General features: G+C 34.3%; 1 protein-coding gene across 1 annotated transcript in view; it reads left to right on the forward strand.

Moving 5' to 3' along the window:
• The window catches only part of LOC129002623 (roundabout homolog 2-like), a 267,217-nt gene that overhangs the window by 67,327 nt on the left and 185,341 nt on the right, over positions 1-14,549 (forward strand). Inside the window, exon 3 of the mRNA XM_054430569.1 lies at positions 776-1,072. Coding sequence (XP_054286544.1) covers positions 776-1,072 — 297 coding nt within the window. The remainder of the gene's footprint in view (positions 1-775; positions 1,073-14,549) is intronic.

A 14,549-nucleotide genomic window follows, 5' to 3' on the forward strand; every position in this document is an offset into this window, starting at 1 on the left:
ATAACAAGGACTATTTTCTGCGAAAACCACATCACTGACTTCTCTCAGATTAATCCACTAACCACGTGGTTGGTTTACAATCAAGAGCTATATATAGGAGTTTCTCAGTTTCAACAACTCGGCCACAAACGAGTGCCGAAGCGTGGCTCAGCGAGGTTGTTGATCTCTGCCCGACAGCTGTATTCTGTTGTCTCCCAACAACAAACCCAGCTGTTGCCGCTGCAACTTGCCAGACTGACATTTGCAAATAACATTGTTTCCACCCCGAGTTTACAAGCGGGTACAGGGTCGCTCTTTAGTTCCAATAGTTCCTCCAAATGTTAAGTAAACAGCTGCTATCCTGCTGCACTTATTTAAATCATTGTGATTCATCGCCAACACGTTCTCTTACTACAATCGGTTTACAATTATTTACATTTAAATGTCATAATATTAAATAATAATAATACAGTAACTGTTTTATGTGATTGTAAGAAAATACACTTCATGGTTGAATAGTTCAAGATATTTTAACCCTTGTTTTAACCAGGATAGTGTCATCTAGAAAATATATTAGCGTATAATAGCAATTTTACCAAAATGATTGAAGGCATAAGACCTCTTAAAGCACGCACTTCAGACATTTGGTCCTTCGAGTCGGATGACTGTGAACACGATTTGAAGCATTGTTTGTTCCGATTGTGGCTCAAGATAACCCACCATCTGTCCCTTGACTCATCAAAAAATATTTTTATTAAAAGTATGGATACAAATTAAAACTTTTTTATTGTTTCAGGCCAATACCGATCGCCGCGTATCACTGAGCACCCCTCCGACGTTGTGGTGCCTCGGAACGAACCCGTCACCCTCAACTGTAAGGCCGAGGGCAGACCTGAGCCAAGGGTCACGTGGTACAAGGATGGTGCACCCGTGGACGAGGCTAAGAGCCACCGGGTCATCTTGCCTGCAGGATCGCTGTTCTTCCTGAGAGTCCAGCACGGCAAGAAGGACTCTGACAGCGGGGTGTACTGGTGTGTGGCGACCAACGTGGCCGGGACTGTGGCCAGCAGGAACGCTACTCTACAAGTTGCAGGTAGGCTGTCTGATGTGGCGTATTATAGACCTATTTCAGTTTTATGTTGTTTTTGAAAAACTTGTTATCCGATAATATTAATTAGTTCTGCATATTGTAGCCGACAAGTTGCAGTTTGCAGCGCAGTTTTCATTCAGTTTTTCTTTTTTTTTCAATTGGAATCTTTGTACAAAATAAATATAGATTCCGCTATAATTTTTTTGGCAATTTGGGATGTTAAACCTAACCTTAAACAATTTATATAAGTTTGACACATTGTAGTTTGATTATTAATACGTAATAGATAATTTAATACTGATCCATTCTTGAAAATTGTCCAAGGAGTGCATTAAAATACATTGACAAGCCATAAGCAACTGATTCACAAACTATGTGAGGATACTTGTGTAAAACAATTTGATAGCGAATAATTTCAAAAGTACAAAAAGAATTGTATACTGTGCCTAATATTCAACAAAAAGTAAAGTATTTGAAGCATTTCATATTGTTTACCTAACGCAATATTGTTTTTGTTTGGAATAATACAGCTTGATACCGTGTACGTATTAATAATTGGCAAATATCAGAAAATACGTCAGAAGCCTATTGTAGTCTATCAAGTGATAAATGAAGATAGCAAAAGGATATTAATTATGTCTGCGTAACATCTGGAGTTCGAGTCGTTGATTGGCTAATGCGGTTCGGACAGCTGCAAAAGAAGAGTTAATTTAATTCAGCGGTTCAAATAACCCTAATTTACGGTTTCCAACTGTTAATAGTTTTATGATGTTGAACAGATGGAAGTGGATTCGGGTAGCCATCTTGAGATAAATTATATAAACTGGAGTGTCTTGTGAAGAACGTAAATAATGTTTTAAATTATTCTAACATTACAGATGTTTTCGACACGTATACTATTTTAGGTGGTTTATTATAATCTGTCAGGATATCAATATAATAAACCAATCTATCAAAGCGTCATTTATCTAGTTACATTTCTCATTATTTATCCTACGTATGAATCACATGTTTAATTATTAAAGCTTTTCCATTAAATTTATCGATAAAATATTCAAACAGTAATCTTGCAGCGTGAAATAACCCATCGCATCGGTGAATACAGTGCTCATAGCAGTGTAAAATATTAAAGTAGAAGATTACCACTGGACTGAAAGCTATAATACAGTGTGATGGTTGTGTTGGATATTGATGCACAAATTACCTTTGCTGTTTTAGTGATGAAAACAAATAGATCTAAAAATTGTTATAAGTTATAATTGATTTATATTTGATAACACAAAAGTTCTAATTTACATTATGAAAACTTATAATAATATATTTTTTCGTGTGTCTAAAACACTCCATAAACTAGCAAATTTGGTATTAATCCAATTTGTTATTTTTATTTCCCCAATTTTGAAAATTCTCAATACTATCTGCGACCCACGAAGTGTTTTGTAAATTCATTCCACTTCTACAAATAATAAATTATTTTTACAATAATTTACAAATTACTTTATTATTTTAAACGCCCTTTTTAATATGTTTGTCCTAATTTAATAACCCATTACTATTAATTACCGTTTGATGACCTAGTATGTTATTAGGAACATTGCAGTGTTAGTTAGGTATCAAGCTTCTTATCGACATAATATTTCTTAAGGTTAATTCAGGAGGTCCACAAAAGCATTCAAACAGTATTGTAAGGGGAAATTACATTGAGCACTGTTAGTTTCTAGTTTGGATCAACTTATTTGGAATTCTTTTTGTATCGTTTTAATTTGTACATAATTTTGTTTTTTAACTCGGTTAACTTGTTTTCAGACTTTTACACCAATCATAGCCATTTTGACTTATAGCAATCATACTAAATTTTGCTACTAATGGGCTAAGTTGACATTAAATTAACTAGTTTTTTGACTCGTGTATTGTCTATATTTCCACACTCCCCCCCCAACCCACACCCCTAAAACCCACCCTATATCCATTAGTTTATTGATTCACATCACTTGTCTATTCAATCAATCATGACGTCACCATTGTCACATGACGTCCATTGTAAGACGTATGTTACGTCAAAACGTCGCCATGTCATTTTAAGCGACAAAAACCTCATCAGGCTACTTTGTTGGTTGTTGCTACTCTTTTTGTATATCTTTTGTATCCACTGAATTAATCACTCCGTTGTGTGGGGATTGGGCCTTTGTGTTTGTAATGATTGTGTTTTGTGATTTAATTAGGTTGACACACAATTGAATGTTTCCTGCATGATAACAGCTCATTAATATTGAAAGGGAGTGTTGGTTTTCAGTGTTATGTCATCGTGGTCCAAGTAGTAGCACTGTAAAGCAAAAAAATATCAGAGATTATTCTGTAGTACAGCAATTACAAGAGTCACTCAATTAATCACCTTATTTCTGAAGACCTATTTTATAACACCATTATGTGTATATTGACTGTCTACAGTATGCTCCAGTCTAACGTTTATTTTTTTTCGAATGGCATTTTTACGTTTTTAAAGGGAACATTCAAAACCTTAGTTTTGTTACTATCTAACGTCGAATCCTTTCCCAGCTTAGTTTTGAAACGTATCCCGTCTTTTTTCTATCACAATTTGTCTAAAACACATTGCAGTATCACAACATCGTTGAACACACGCTCATTCCCCGTTTAGAGCTGAAATCGCGTATCAAATCGTCAAGGCGCGCCCGACGCTCCTAACAAACACCTTGAAGAAACCCCCTATTATAAAACACCGATCTTCATTGTGGCCGCACAATGAAGAATCTCTATAATGACCACAATACCATTGTGAGAGTTGTCGCGATTTTCTGCTATTGTGCCTTCACGGCTGGTTTCCTGTCTGGCCATTGTGAACATGGCGGACAACTGAATCGATTAGCTAATGTCAATAACACTTTCGTTAAACCAACACTTGTGCAACATGTCGATAAGGAAACAGTGCTTAATTTAGCTTGTGCTTTTTGGTTTGGATGAACTAGTTGATATGCCCGTGTTTCGCAACGGGACAAGAATAATTATGAGTACAGTATAATTTGGGTCTCTAAATATACTGTAGAAAAAAAAAACTATTACCATTGACACACACTTACCATTGATTATAAAGGTAAATCTGGATCGTACTTTTTGCTTATTTGATCGAAAAATTTGTTGGTATTTTCATTAATATGTGTGGTAAAATCAAAACTACTTACTTTATAGCAATGTAAACATCTCGAATGAGAATCCAAAGATTAATTCAGGGATAAAGTAAAAAAAACCTTAAATGAAAACAAATGTAACTGCTAGTATCTTCAACATTTTAAAGTGATTAAATACAATCATTAGGCTAATTAAGTTGTGTGCCCTAGGGAAAGGATTTATCGAAAAACCAAGTATTTTTTGTATAATAGGTTAATAAGTGTGCGGCTTAAGGTTTTCTCAAAAGATCGGGAACCATTTTAGCTAGCATGGATTAATTTTATACTATTCTCACTCGTAATAAGAGATAAGATTGGACCATTAGATTTAGAAATAATGAATCCCTGTTATCAATAAAGCACGGACTACGTACAGTCGGATACAGAATGGGAAGTGGCGGGGATAACGACCACCGGGTTTTGCTAATTGGGTGATTTGTTTTAATTTAGATACCGGTATGTCACCCTTTACTGTAACCCAGAGTGCTTTAAATCATTAACAATGTTTGTGCCATACAGGCATTCTTACCAATAACAATTGCACACACAAATAATTGTATTTTGCCTCTTGAAATAATAAAGCATAATTATGGGAAAATGTTATGTGTTGAATGTTATGTAGCTGAATATACATTCATTTAAAATCGTACAAATAAACTTCAAAACGAATAAATAAGTTTTTCTAAGATAGAAATGACGAACCAAAGTCATCATCTCTCTCTTCCCATTGTTTAGTTTTGGAACTCGTCCCGTCTCCCTTTATATCAAACTTTTCTAACTTCCTCAAAAGCACGTGAATTCGTCAAGTTCATCGTAATATTATCATTATCCTCAAGAATTCCTGTATTGTATCTCGATGGTTTATAGTTTTAAACTTTAATAATTTAACAAACTCCTCTCAGTATGTTCTTATATTAATTAAAAACTTACTAATTCCACTGGATAAGTTTTTTCAAAGTTTTAAAAAACCTCGTTGCTAAATGTTCTCAAAATAAAATTGGTACGTTGATAGATAAATCATATGGAATTTAAATGAACTTTTTATTTGAAACAATTTTTGAGTGAGGACAAATTAATTGAGTAGATTTTTATTCATAGATACAACTTTTTATACTACACTAGTGTCCCTGTTGCTCGAAATCGAGCAATTGCTAAGTATTACAGGCGTTATTTTAAAACGAATAACAGTCTTATTTTTTATGACTATAAAAGATTCGACTCAAAGATTATGGAATACTCAAGATGTACATAACAGATCGATATAATCAACATTTCTTGTAAATATCTTATCATTTTTCAAAAGCTGATTTTTTTTAGTGTTTATAACACACATTATTTCTATTTCTTCCCCTTGGTGGTGTTCTATGACTTTCCTATGTTTCCATAGTTTGCAAATCGTCTCTTTCAATGATTACTAAGAAATGGATCACAGTGTTAATTCCGTTTTGTTTTTAGTATATCAATTTAGCCAGGCTCTCTCGTTTTTTCCCATTGTAATAATCACGCCAACCCAAATTCAAATAGTAGCCTAACTAATATCATTTCAACCAAGTGAGTAAATGTTTGTAGCAAACTAACTGTTAAATTAGCAAACTTATTGACTGTTTACAATTAACATATGTTCTTCTTCTCACTTTTAATTTCTGACAACAGCTGGAGTTTCATAGCAATATTTGTTTCCCATGTTAATCTTATAGAGAAATACGGAAATTTAAAGGGCTCCAGGGCCTCACCCTCTAATTATTTCCCTAAAAAGAAAGTTTCCTGCACAACTTCACGTTACGCTCTTTCCAATGACACCAAGAACATGTAAATCGGTTCAGTAGTTTTGGAGGAGTAATTGTCACAAAAAACCTGCTTGCGTATTAAATAAGTACGAGAGGTCGTCCAGTGGTCGAAACTCGACCAAAATATGTAATGTACTCACTTCTCTATTTTCACCCCACACTGTAAATAAAACATGTGATTGGAGTTTCTTCCATTTGTTTTGATTTTCTGTTTATATTTCGTTGTTATTTCGTCACCAGCATGGCAACGCATAAGATCCATGTTAATTTTTTCAAATTTTTAAACTCATTTTTTGTGCTTATCTTTGAGCCTATTTAAATTTATAAAGAGATCCTGCACACCTACAGGAAAATTGCTTTCTAAAGGTATGCGCAGATTTACCCCACGATGCACACAAGCTGAGAAAAAAGGTTTTAAAGAAACATGCTTGCCTATTAATATATAGATAGATATAGAATATAGATTAGGTAAAAATCCGTATTAACACCTTTCCTTAAGAAAATGTTTATATTAAAACAATAAAACAGCCAAAAGCTAGTTTACGCCTGTTAGTTTGGGTATTTACCTTTCCCTATGTAGTTACACCATCGTCAAGGAACCTATTGTATCATAGCCCCCTTAACACAGAAGGGTGTGTGTGACTGAGAATTTATCTGTAATACACAGACTCTGTACTAGAGAAAGCTATGATTTTACACATGTTACCTATAGACATTATTTCACAATATTTATTTACACAAGCTAGATTACTCTAGACCAAAGCCAAACGAATAACACACATTCATCTATCGGATTTATAACTCTCATCTGACACATATCAAAGTAGATTTTTCTACAGACGGATTAATTTCCCCCACGTTATCGCCCACGCTGCTGTCATACTGAGCGACGGATTAATCAGCTGTTTTTTCTGGCGGGAACTCGCTCGGTCAGCTGTTTTGCTACAACCAATTAGCACAGGCTTGATGAATAATGGCGATTATGTTGGGTGAAGGCAGAGATGTAGGCTTCCGCACCACGGCTGGTCCATTTAATGGGCCTTGTCGTGCAAATGGGGTCATTTGTTTTAATTTACGGATTTGGGAGTAAAAAGGTTGGTGTGGACAAATTGAACGGGTTATTTTTTACTTTTGGGACATTTTAATCAGTTTAAGCTTAAAATTTCGCAAGCTAGTCTTCGGATATCTATATATTCAATACACAGTTGTAACACTGTTTTCTCAGTAATTACTGGACCGTTCTACAAGATTTATGTCTCAAATTAAAGGGGATAGTATGTAGATTTGCCGAACTTCCTTAGAATTTACGTTTTTTCTAAGGGCTACGAGCTACAGCCCTTTAAAGGTCGAGTCAATACAATTCTTATTGAAGAATAAAATACACAGTTCATAAATTATTCGTCAGCTGTTTAATGTTTGTCAGACATTTGTTATTATTTTTATAACCTCACTTTCAGTATGCAATTATTAAACTTGGAGTTTCTGTTTATAAACACACGATTTTGATCAAGGAAAGTGTATTTGTTAACTTATTTTTGAAATGTTTTAGTTTTCCTGCAAAGTGATCTGAAGGAAAGTGGTAATTGAGTTTAAGTTTGAGTATGGAATGTGAAATAATACCCATAGTAGGGAACGGAAACTTATTGTTTTGATCAATATAATTTATTCTCTACGGCCACCAGAATAATCATTTGGAAATCCGCTTGCAAGTTGTACATATAATTGCTAATGAGTGGGAAACATACAAACATTTTAAAGTAGGTGACGAATCTTACTCAAGATCAGTGTTAGACGTTCAGTGGTACCAAACTTTACCTTCTCGAGATGGCGAGTACGCTGGGATACGTGGAACTACAATATATCAGTGAATTTTTTTTTTCAAGTACACAGGGAAGTTGCTTGAGAAACTGTGACTTACCATTCGGTTCTGGCGAAGAAGTATGTGACTTGATGTGGCAATGTTGACTCGGGTCATTATAGCGTTATAAAACTTAATCATTAACCCCAGGGTGTGAAAAGTACAAAAAGAAAAAGAAGAGGTAATCATTAACCGGTCGTAAAGAGACGAACGAAAAAAATGTAGAGAACCATCGAATTAAAAAGGTAAAGAGCAGTGATGGTGTTAAATGTGCTCTGGAAGTCCCTTCTAAAAAATACCATTTATTTAAATTGGGGTCGTTAGATTGGATTTGTCAGTACTGCAAATCTATGAATTTTGAGTCAGAACAGACTAACTGGGGCACAAATATTTTTTCCTTATGTTGTCACAAGGGGAAGGTAAAATGAACTCCTTATCAACATTTTGAGTTTATGGAAAATCTTATCAACACAGCGACTATAAAAAAGTATTAAGGGTCAAAAGAGACAAAAAACTATTTGAGTAAAATATAATACAAACCTGCATTTGCAATGGCCAGTTCTAAGTCTCACTTGAATAACATCTTTCTGGTAGTGGTAGTGTACATAGTTTTAAAATCCACGACTCCTTTTCCATCAAATTGGACCGTTAATAGCCTCTAACATTGAACAAAGTATGTCCAACTTTATATATACGACGTAAACACAGTTTTTACTCACAGTTGGGTCAAAGATTCGTGAAATGCGACCAACTGCTGATGCTGATTTACATGTAGGCTAAGTGACTATCTTTATTCCATACAACAAATGTAATGAAAAAAACGACGAATATAGGAATATACTTGAGCAAATTATCTAAATAGCATAAATAGCTGCTTATTAGGTTATCAGCATTGCCCAGTTCGTATACTTTTTTATTTTTCAAATGAAACTCGAATTAATATAAAACATTCATTTGGTTAAAATAATATATCGGTTTGATTAACATAAAATAGTTTATACAGGCAAACTATCAGCTCTATTTCATGTAAAAAATTAAACAACCCCTAAATAAAATACAAAGATAAACAGTAATTGTTAATTATTATTTCTTTTATTGCTGACAATATTCCCGTGGCGGAGCACGGGCGGTTAACTAGTTATTATTAAACTGTGCACGAACTACAGTTGGATCCCTCACATGGTTTTATGTGTTTTATGCATTTATCCTGTACCTGTGTAAACGCATAATCGCAATGTAATTTTCAACCCTAAACTCATCCACTTCATTTAATACATTAAATTGATTCACTAAAACAAGTTGTTTGACTCCAAAAGTTCTGACCTCTAGTTGTTGAATTTAACATTCAATTTAAAGAAACAGTTTGAAAATCAACAAAACAAACTACACCTGGGAATTCGGAAGGTGAAGCTACGCATATTCATTAGATGTTTTGCGAGATCTCATCTGTTATCTGTTTTGCAGCTTAAACCAATTAGTAAGGCTGGAGTCATGATACCGTCCTTCGAGTTGTATAGTTTACAATGATTATTGCTATTCGTTGTTATATTTTTAGCAGATAGATTTTTAATATCTTTCGTAAAAGTTTTTTTAAAATTACTTAAAGTATCAAACAGATAATACTATTATTTTAAATTAGGTTTGAAATTTCCTCTAAATGTATATTTCCTGAAACCTGATCAATCTGAGGATATAACAGTAGCATAAAACAAAGAAGTCCTTTCCTAAAGATGAATTGTGTTGCCGTAATCTTAATTTATTAACTAACCAATAATAATTAATAATTTTCCAAGTTTTCAAAAAAATATATGTTCACACTGAATTCCTAAAATTAGCAATACATTATTTAAATATCACGCCCTATACACATAGTTTAACCATTACACACGTATATCAGTTGTGTTTAATAACTCTGACGTACTTACAGTATTCAAATTCATCTACATTTGTATTAATTAACGAAACCGAGGCCACACACAGCAACAGCCCAACTAGGTCCGGTTGTGTCTACGATACAAATGAAGCTATGTTCAACAGATTAAGCAATTTGTTTTAATTTGGGTTGGAAAGCAGCCATGTTGCGCAACCAACTACGTATTAATTGGCTGCTACATTGAAGGAAAAAAATCTTACAAATCATAGATAGGTACTTTGAGGTAATTTCCATACTTTTTAGTTTGTGATGTTTACGTTTACACACAACAACAGGAGGTTAAGTTAAGTCGTTGTAACAATGGTCAAATATGACAAATAAACACTGCACCAGCTGATCGATTTAACAGTGTTGTCAACTTGTTTTCAAGCATTTACGTGCCCACAAGCACTTTATTTTGTGTTTTTGTTGTTGAAATACTGGAGTGCGGGAAAGTAAAATGAGTGTGACAAAGTGAAATGAGTGCGGGAAAGTAATTAAATGCAGGAATCAGCTACTTTGCGTGCTATAATTAGTGCAAGAAAGTCCGATTTGTCAGGTAGCTATAGGAAAAATACATTGTAAACTACTGTTAAGAATTAGTGGGAAAATATGTTACATCATTTCACATCCACCATTATATTATCATTATTCTCCTCTAGATTCCTCTTACAGGGTGGAATAGTACCAAATATAACATACATTTACAAGCTAAATATTGAAACAGCTGTTCGTCAACTTTTTTAAAGTTGTAATTTACCAAACCGATTTTATACTCAACATTTTTAATTTTCATATCTCCCAAACAAAACCAACCCCCCGGTTATCTCACAAAGTTTCATCATTGTTTAACTTTAGTCTACCTCTGTGAAATACATACCATAGTGTTATCCACGGAAAGTTCAGCATTAACAAAACACACATAAACAACCAAACATGCCCAGATAAGGTTATGTTGTTCTGGTAACTCTTTTAACTACTACTGTGAAGTTTGGAGTTTAAAGGATTATCTTGTTTTACTGTGTTGATCTTACTTTATCCATATAATAGTTGTTAGAAAGTACAATGCAATTTATATAGATTACATTTAAATTTTTATATAAATTCAATATAATTTTTGAATCAAGTTTGTGAGACAATAACTGGAAATAATTTGCGTCAAGTCTCTTCGATAATTTGAAACAAATACAAAATCTTATAGAAAAAACATTTATTGATGGCGTTACGGGATCTGGAATCTAATCCTGTACTCAGGTGAAATATTACCGAAAACAACAAGATTGGTACACACAAACCCAACCGAAAATCACAAAGAAAACTACACAGAGAACTATACATTAGTGAAAAACAGAAACGAAAATTCCATAAAAATAATATAATTCGTAAAAAAGCTGGCGAACACAATATACACATCCGCATATGGATAAGCCAAGCGAAATCCTGTGGACACTTGTTTTCATCTATTTTGATGGGAAATGTTTGCAATAATCTATAGAATAAAAAACGTGATAAGTCATGACTCATCTTACGTTATTAGGTCATGGCTACACCACGTAACCTCAAAAAGCTAACCCCGTACAACCACCATATCACCACAGTAAAGTATTGTTATATATGTGATTTTTACTACAACCATAGATAAAAGGAGTATCCAACTTGTTATCAAGCATACCCGTATTACGTACCTAATGAAATCACTTTATTTTTTGTTGTTTAATTGAAATATTGGAGTGCAGTAAAGTAAAATGAGTGCGACAAAGTGAAATGAGTGCGGTAAAGTAATTAAATACAGGAATTAGCTACTTTACGTGCTATAATTAGTGCGAGAAAGCCCGATTTGTCAGGTAACTATAGGACAAATACATTCCCAGCGTTGTTCAACAAGTTTGTTATCACCCCTATGTCGTCACTAGCTACATCCCCCCTCTCTCAACCCCCAACTATCTCGCATCGTCGGGTGTCGCAGGAAGACCTAGACAACACAACCTTTGTCCAAGAATAACACTCTTCAATTAACACCCGCCCAGCTAATGCCTGAACTCTAACGCTATCCGGGGAATTTTATTTCGAGAGAAACTGAAAATAGTCGCGTCGGAAAACGTAAAGAACGGAGCTAAGTGCCCGCCCCTCCCCCCCATTAGGGGCCCTTGTTCAAAATAAACATTCTTGAATTCCTGCGAGAAGAGGCCCAATTTGTTCTCCCTTTCATTCGCATCTGGAAAGTCTACTGCAGGATTATTGAGACTGTTTTTAATTTGAGCTTTTTAAATTCGTCGGGAAAATGCTTTCACCTCCGGGACTTTGAGGGAGAAAGGATTTTGTCACTTTGGCAACACTTGCAATGCTGGAGTGGTTGAAATGGTTCTGTGCTTGCCAACAATAGATGTAACCGCAATCCTATTATGTGACGCTGTGAAGGTGTTTTACTTGACAGATATTTTGTCGTATGTTTTCTATGGGATGTTAAAACATTGATTATGGTTAAGTGGTGTAATAGGGACATATTATAAGTTTATACGTTGTGTAAATGCCAATAAAAGAGTTCTTGGTGGATTGACATTACTTTGCCAATCAATCAATATATCGTTTGATAAAAATCTACTTATAAAAAACGTATTGCTAGGTCTATATTTAGTGCAAAAGAGGTAAACTGTAAGAAAGGACCATGTGGTCATAATGTTTGCATCAATAAAAAAGTATTTTCATTTCTTCTTCTTCTTCATCTTCTTTTAGTTTGCTTTTTAAAAGCTGGCTTGGTTTAAAATAATCATTTCATTTACTTATGTTGCTTAAAAACATATATATTTGTGTTCTGTCTACAATATTAGCGATTCAAACTGGTTTTGGTACTATTTAATTAATGTTGACTTTTTGTCAGATAACGTAATTAATACCAATGAAAGATATCTTGGCTCAAAATCTATTTCGCTTGGGATCGAACTGGCTACCCTCAGATTTGAAGGTTAACACAACTAAGCTTCACAGACACACGTGAAATCATACAAAGTAAGGTGCTAATCATAAACACAAACTTTTTAAAATTCAGGCGTTAAAATATATAACTGACAAAATATAATGCACTTCGAACTACACGAAACTGTAAAAAAAAACGTATATCTATACAGAGTTTTGACTCTATCCGTAAACGACAACAACACAACATCGAAGTTAACTCTCTCAATCCATAGCCTCATTGTAGAACATCCTCGGTCGAGATCCTTAACAAGACAAATCACTGAGTAACGACTCTATCAATCACACTCCAGTGGCCTCCTAGCCTCCAGTAGAGTGGCCTCTAGCCTCTAGCCTCTAGCCAGGCCCCGGATAGGCGACGTATCAATCAGCTGTTGAGCCCCGGGTCGGCTGCGGGGAAACGGCCCAAACCCATCAGTCACGGACGGATTAGACTACGCTCTTGAATAAACAGATCAGGATAAAAGGGTGTCGAAATTCCGCCTGAGTGCGAGGGAGAAGAGTGGAGAGTGAGAGTGCTACGAGAAAAGTGATCTCGGCGAAACAGTTTTTTGGAAATTGTTTTTAAAGTCCGCAAAAGAAATACATTTTACTTGAAAGCTTAAAGTTTCACCAATTAGTCAAAGAGATATATTTTATTATTATATAATTAGTTTAGTGAGAATTTCTTTACTACTATGACACGTTATTGGCAAAGTGTTACGAGACGTGTAACATCCAAACATAAGGGTCACACAGGGAATATGAAAAATCCAGCAAAGTTAGTACTAGTACAAGTTAGTAGTTAGTAGTAGTAAATACCAGTAAAGTTAATAAAATATGATAGTTGTATATTGTATCCAATTTCATTCACAAATTAGGAAGTGTCATATTTTCATCAATTTGATCAAAGGATTTCTGTTTTTATGTAGAATAATCATGTATGTATTGTTTGTAATACTTTCGTGAAAAATTAGGGAAGGAATCACAGAGTAATTTCACTAACTATTATTTTGATAAGACTATTTACAAAGGAATGCCATGTGAAAGTACTCGATTGTTCAATAAGTACTGAGAACATACGTGCATTTTTCAGTTTTTTCGTAAAATAAATAAGGGTAGAATAGAATGTGTTCACATTGAAACTAACAATTTAACATGACACTCAAAATCTCTAATTTTACATTCAATTAACAACGCTTATAATGTCATTAACAAACACATTTCCACTGATCACATGTGACGAGTCGAGACAGCTCCCTTAGTTCTCCAGCTCCAGAACTGACAGTTATTTTCAGCCCTTTATTCCTGGACAAGAAGACGTTTGTTGTCTATTTCGAATCAGCTGTTCAGGCTTCATCCGGGATTCTTTACTGATGTGTTTAAAACCGTTAGAGAGCAATTGGAAATGTTTAGAAATATTTGTCTACTTCTCTCTTGAGAGAGGATGGTTATCCATTTCGTTAAGAGAAGGAATATTTTGAGGCTAGTAAATTGATTGTTATATGACGTTTATACATGATGGCACTTTAATAAGACTTGGTTAAATGTAATTTCCTTGAAGTACAAAAAAACATCAAATAACGCTTGTAACAAATACACATAAAGGATGGTAAGTGGTGATCGATTTCGATTAATCACTTTAATCATTATCAGACCCGATAGGCGAATCAATAGATAGACCAATAGATTCGCCTATTTGGTCTGATGATGATTGGAGTGTCATCTTTTATATGTTTTACCGTCTCGTGAAAAAAAAACAAAAAAACAGTATACGTGTGTATCATGT

Source organism: Macrosteles quadrilineatus, unplaced genomic scaffold (assembly GCF_028750875.1).
Source record: "Macrosteles quadrilineatus isolate MER2022 unplaced genomic scaffold, UCM_ALF_1.0 Scaffold_9__3_contigs__length_116548681, whole genome shotgun sequence".
Classification (NCBI taxonomy): Eukaryota; Metazoa; Arthropoda; class Insecta; order Hemiptera; family Cicadellidae; genus Macrosteles; species Macrosteles quadrilineatus.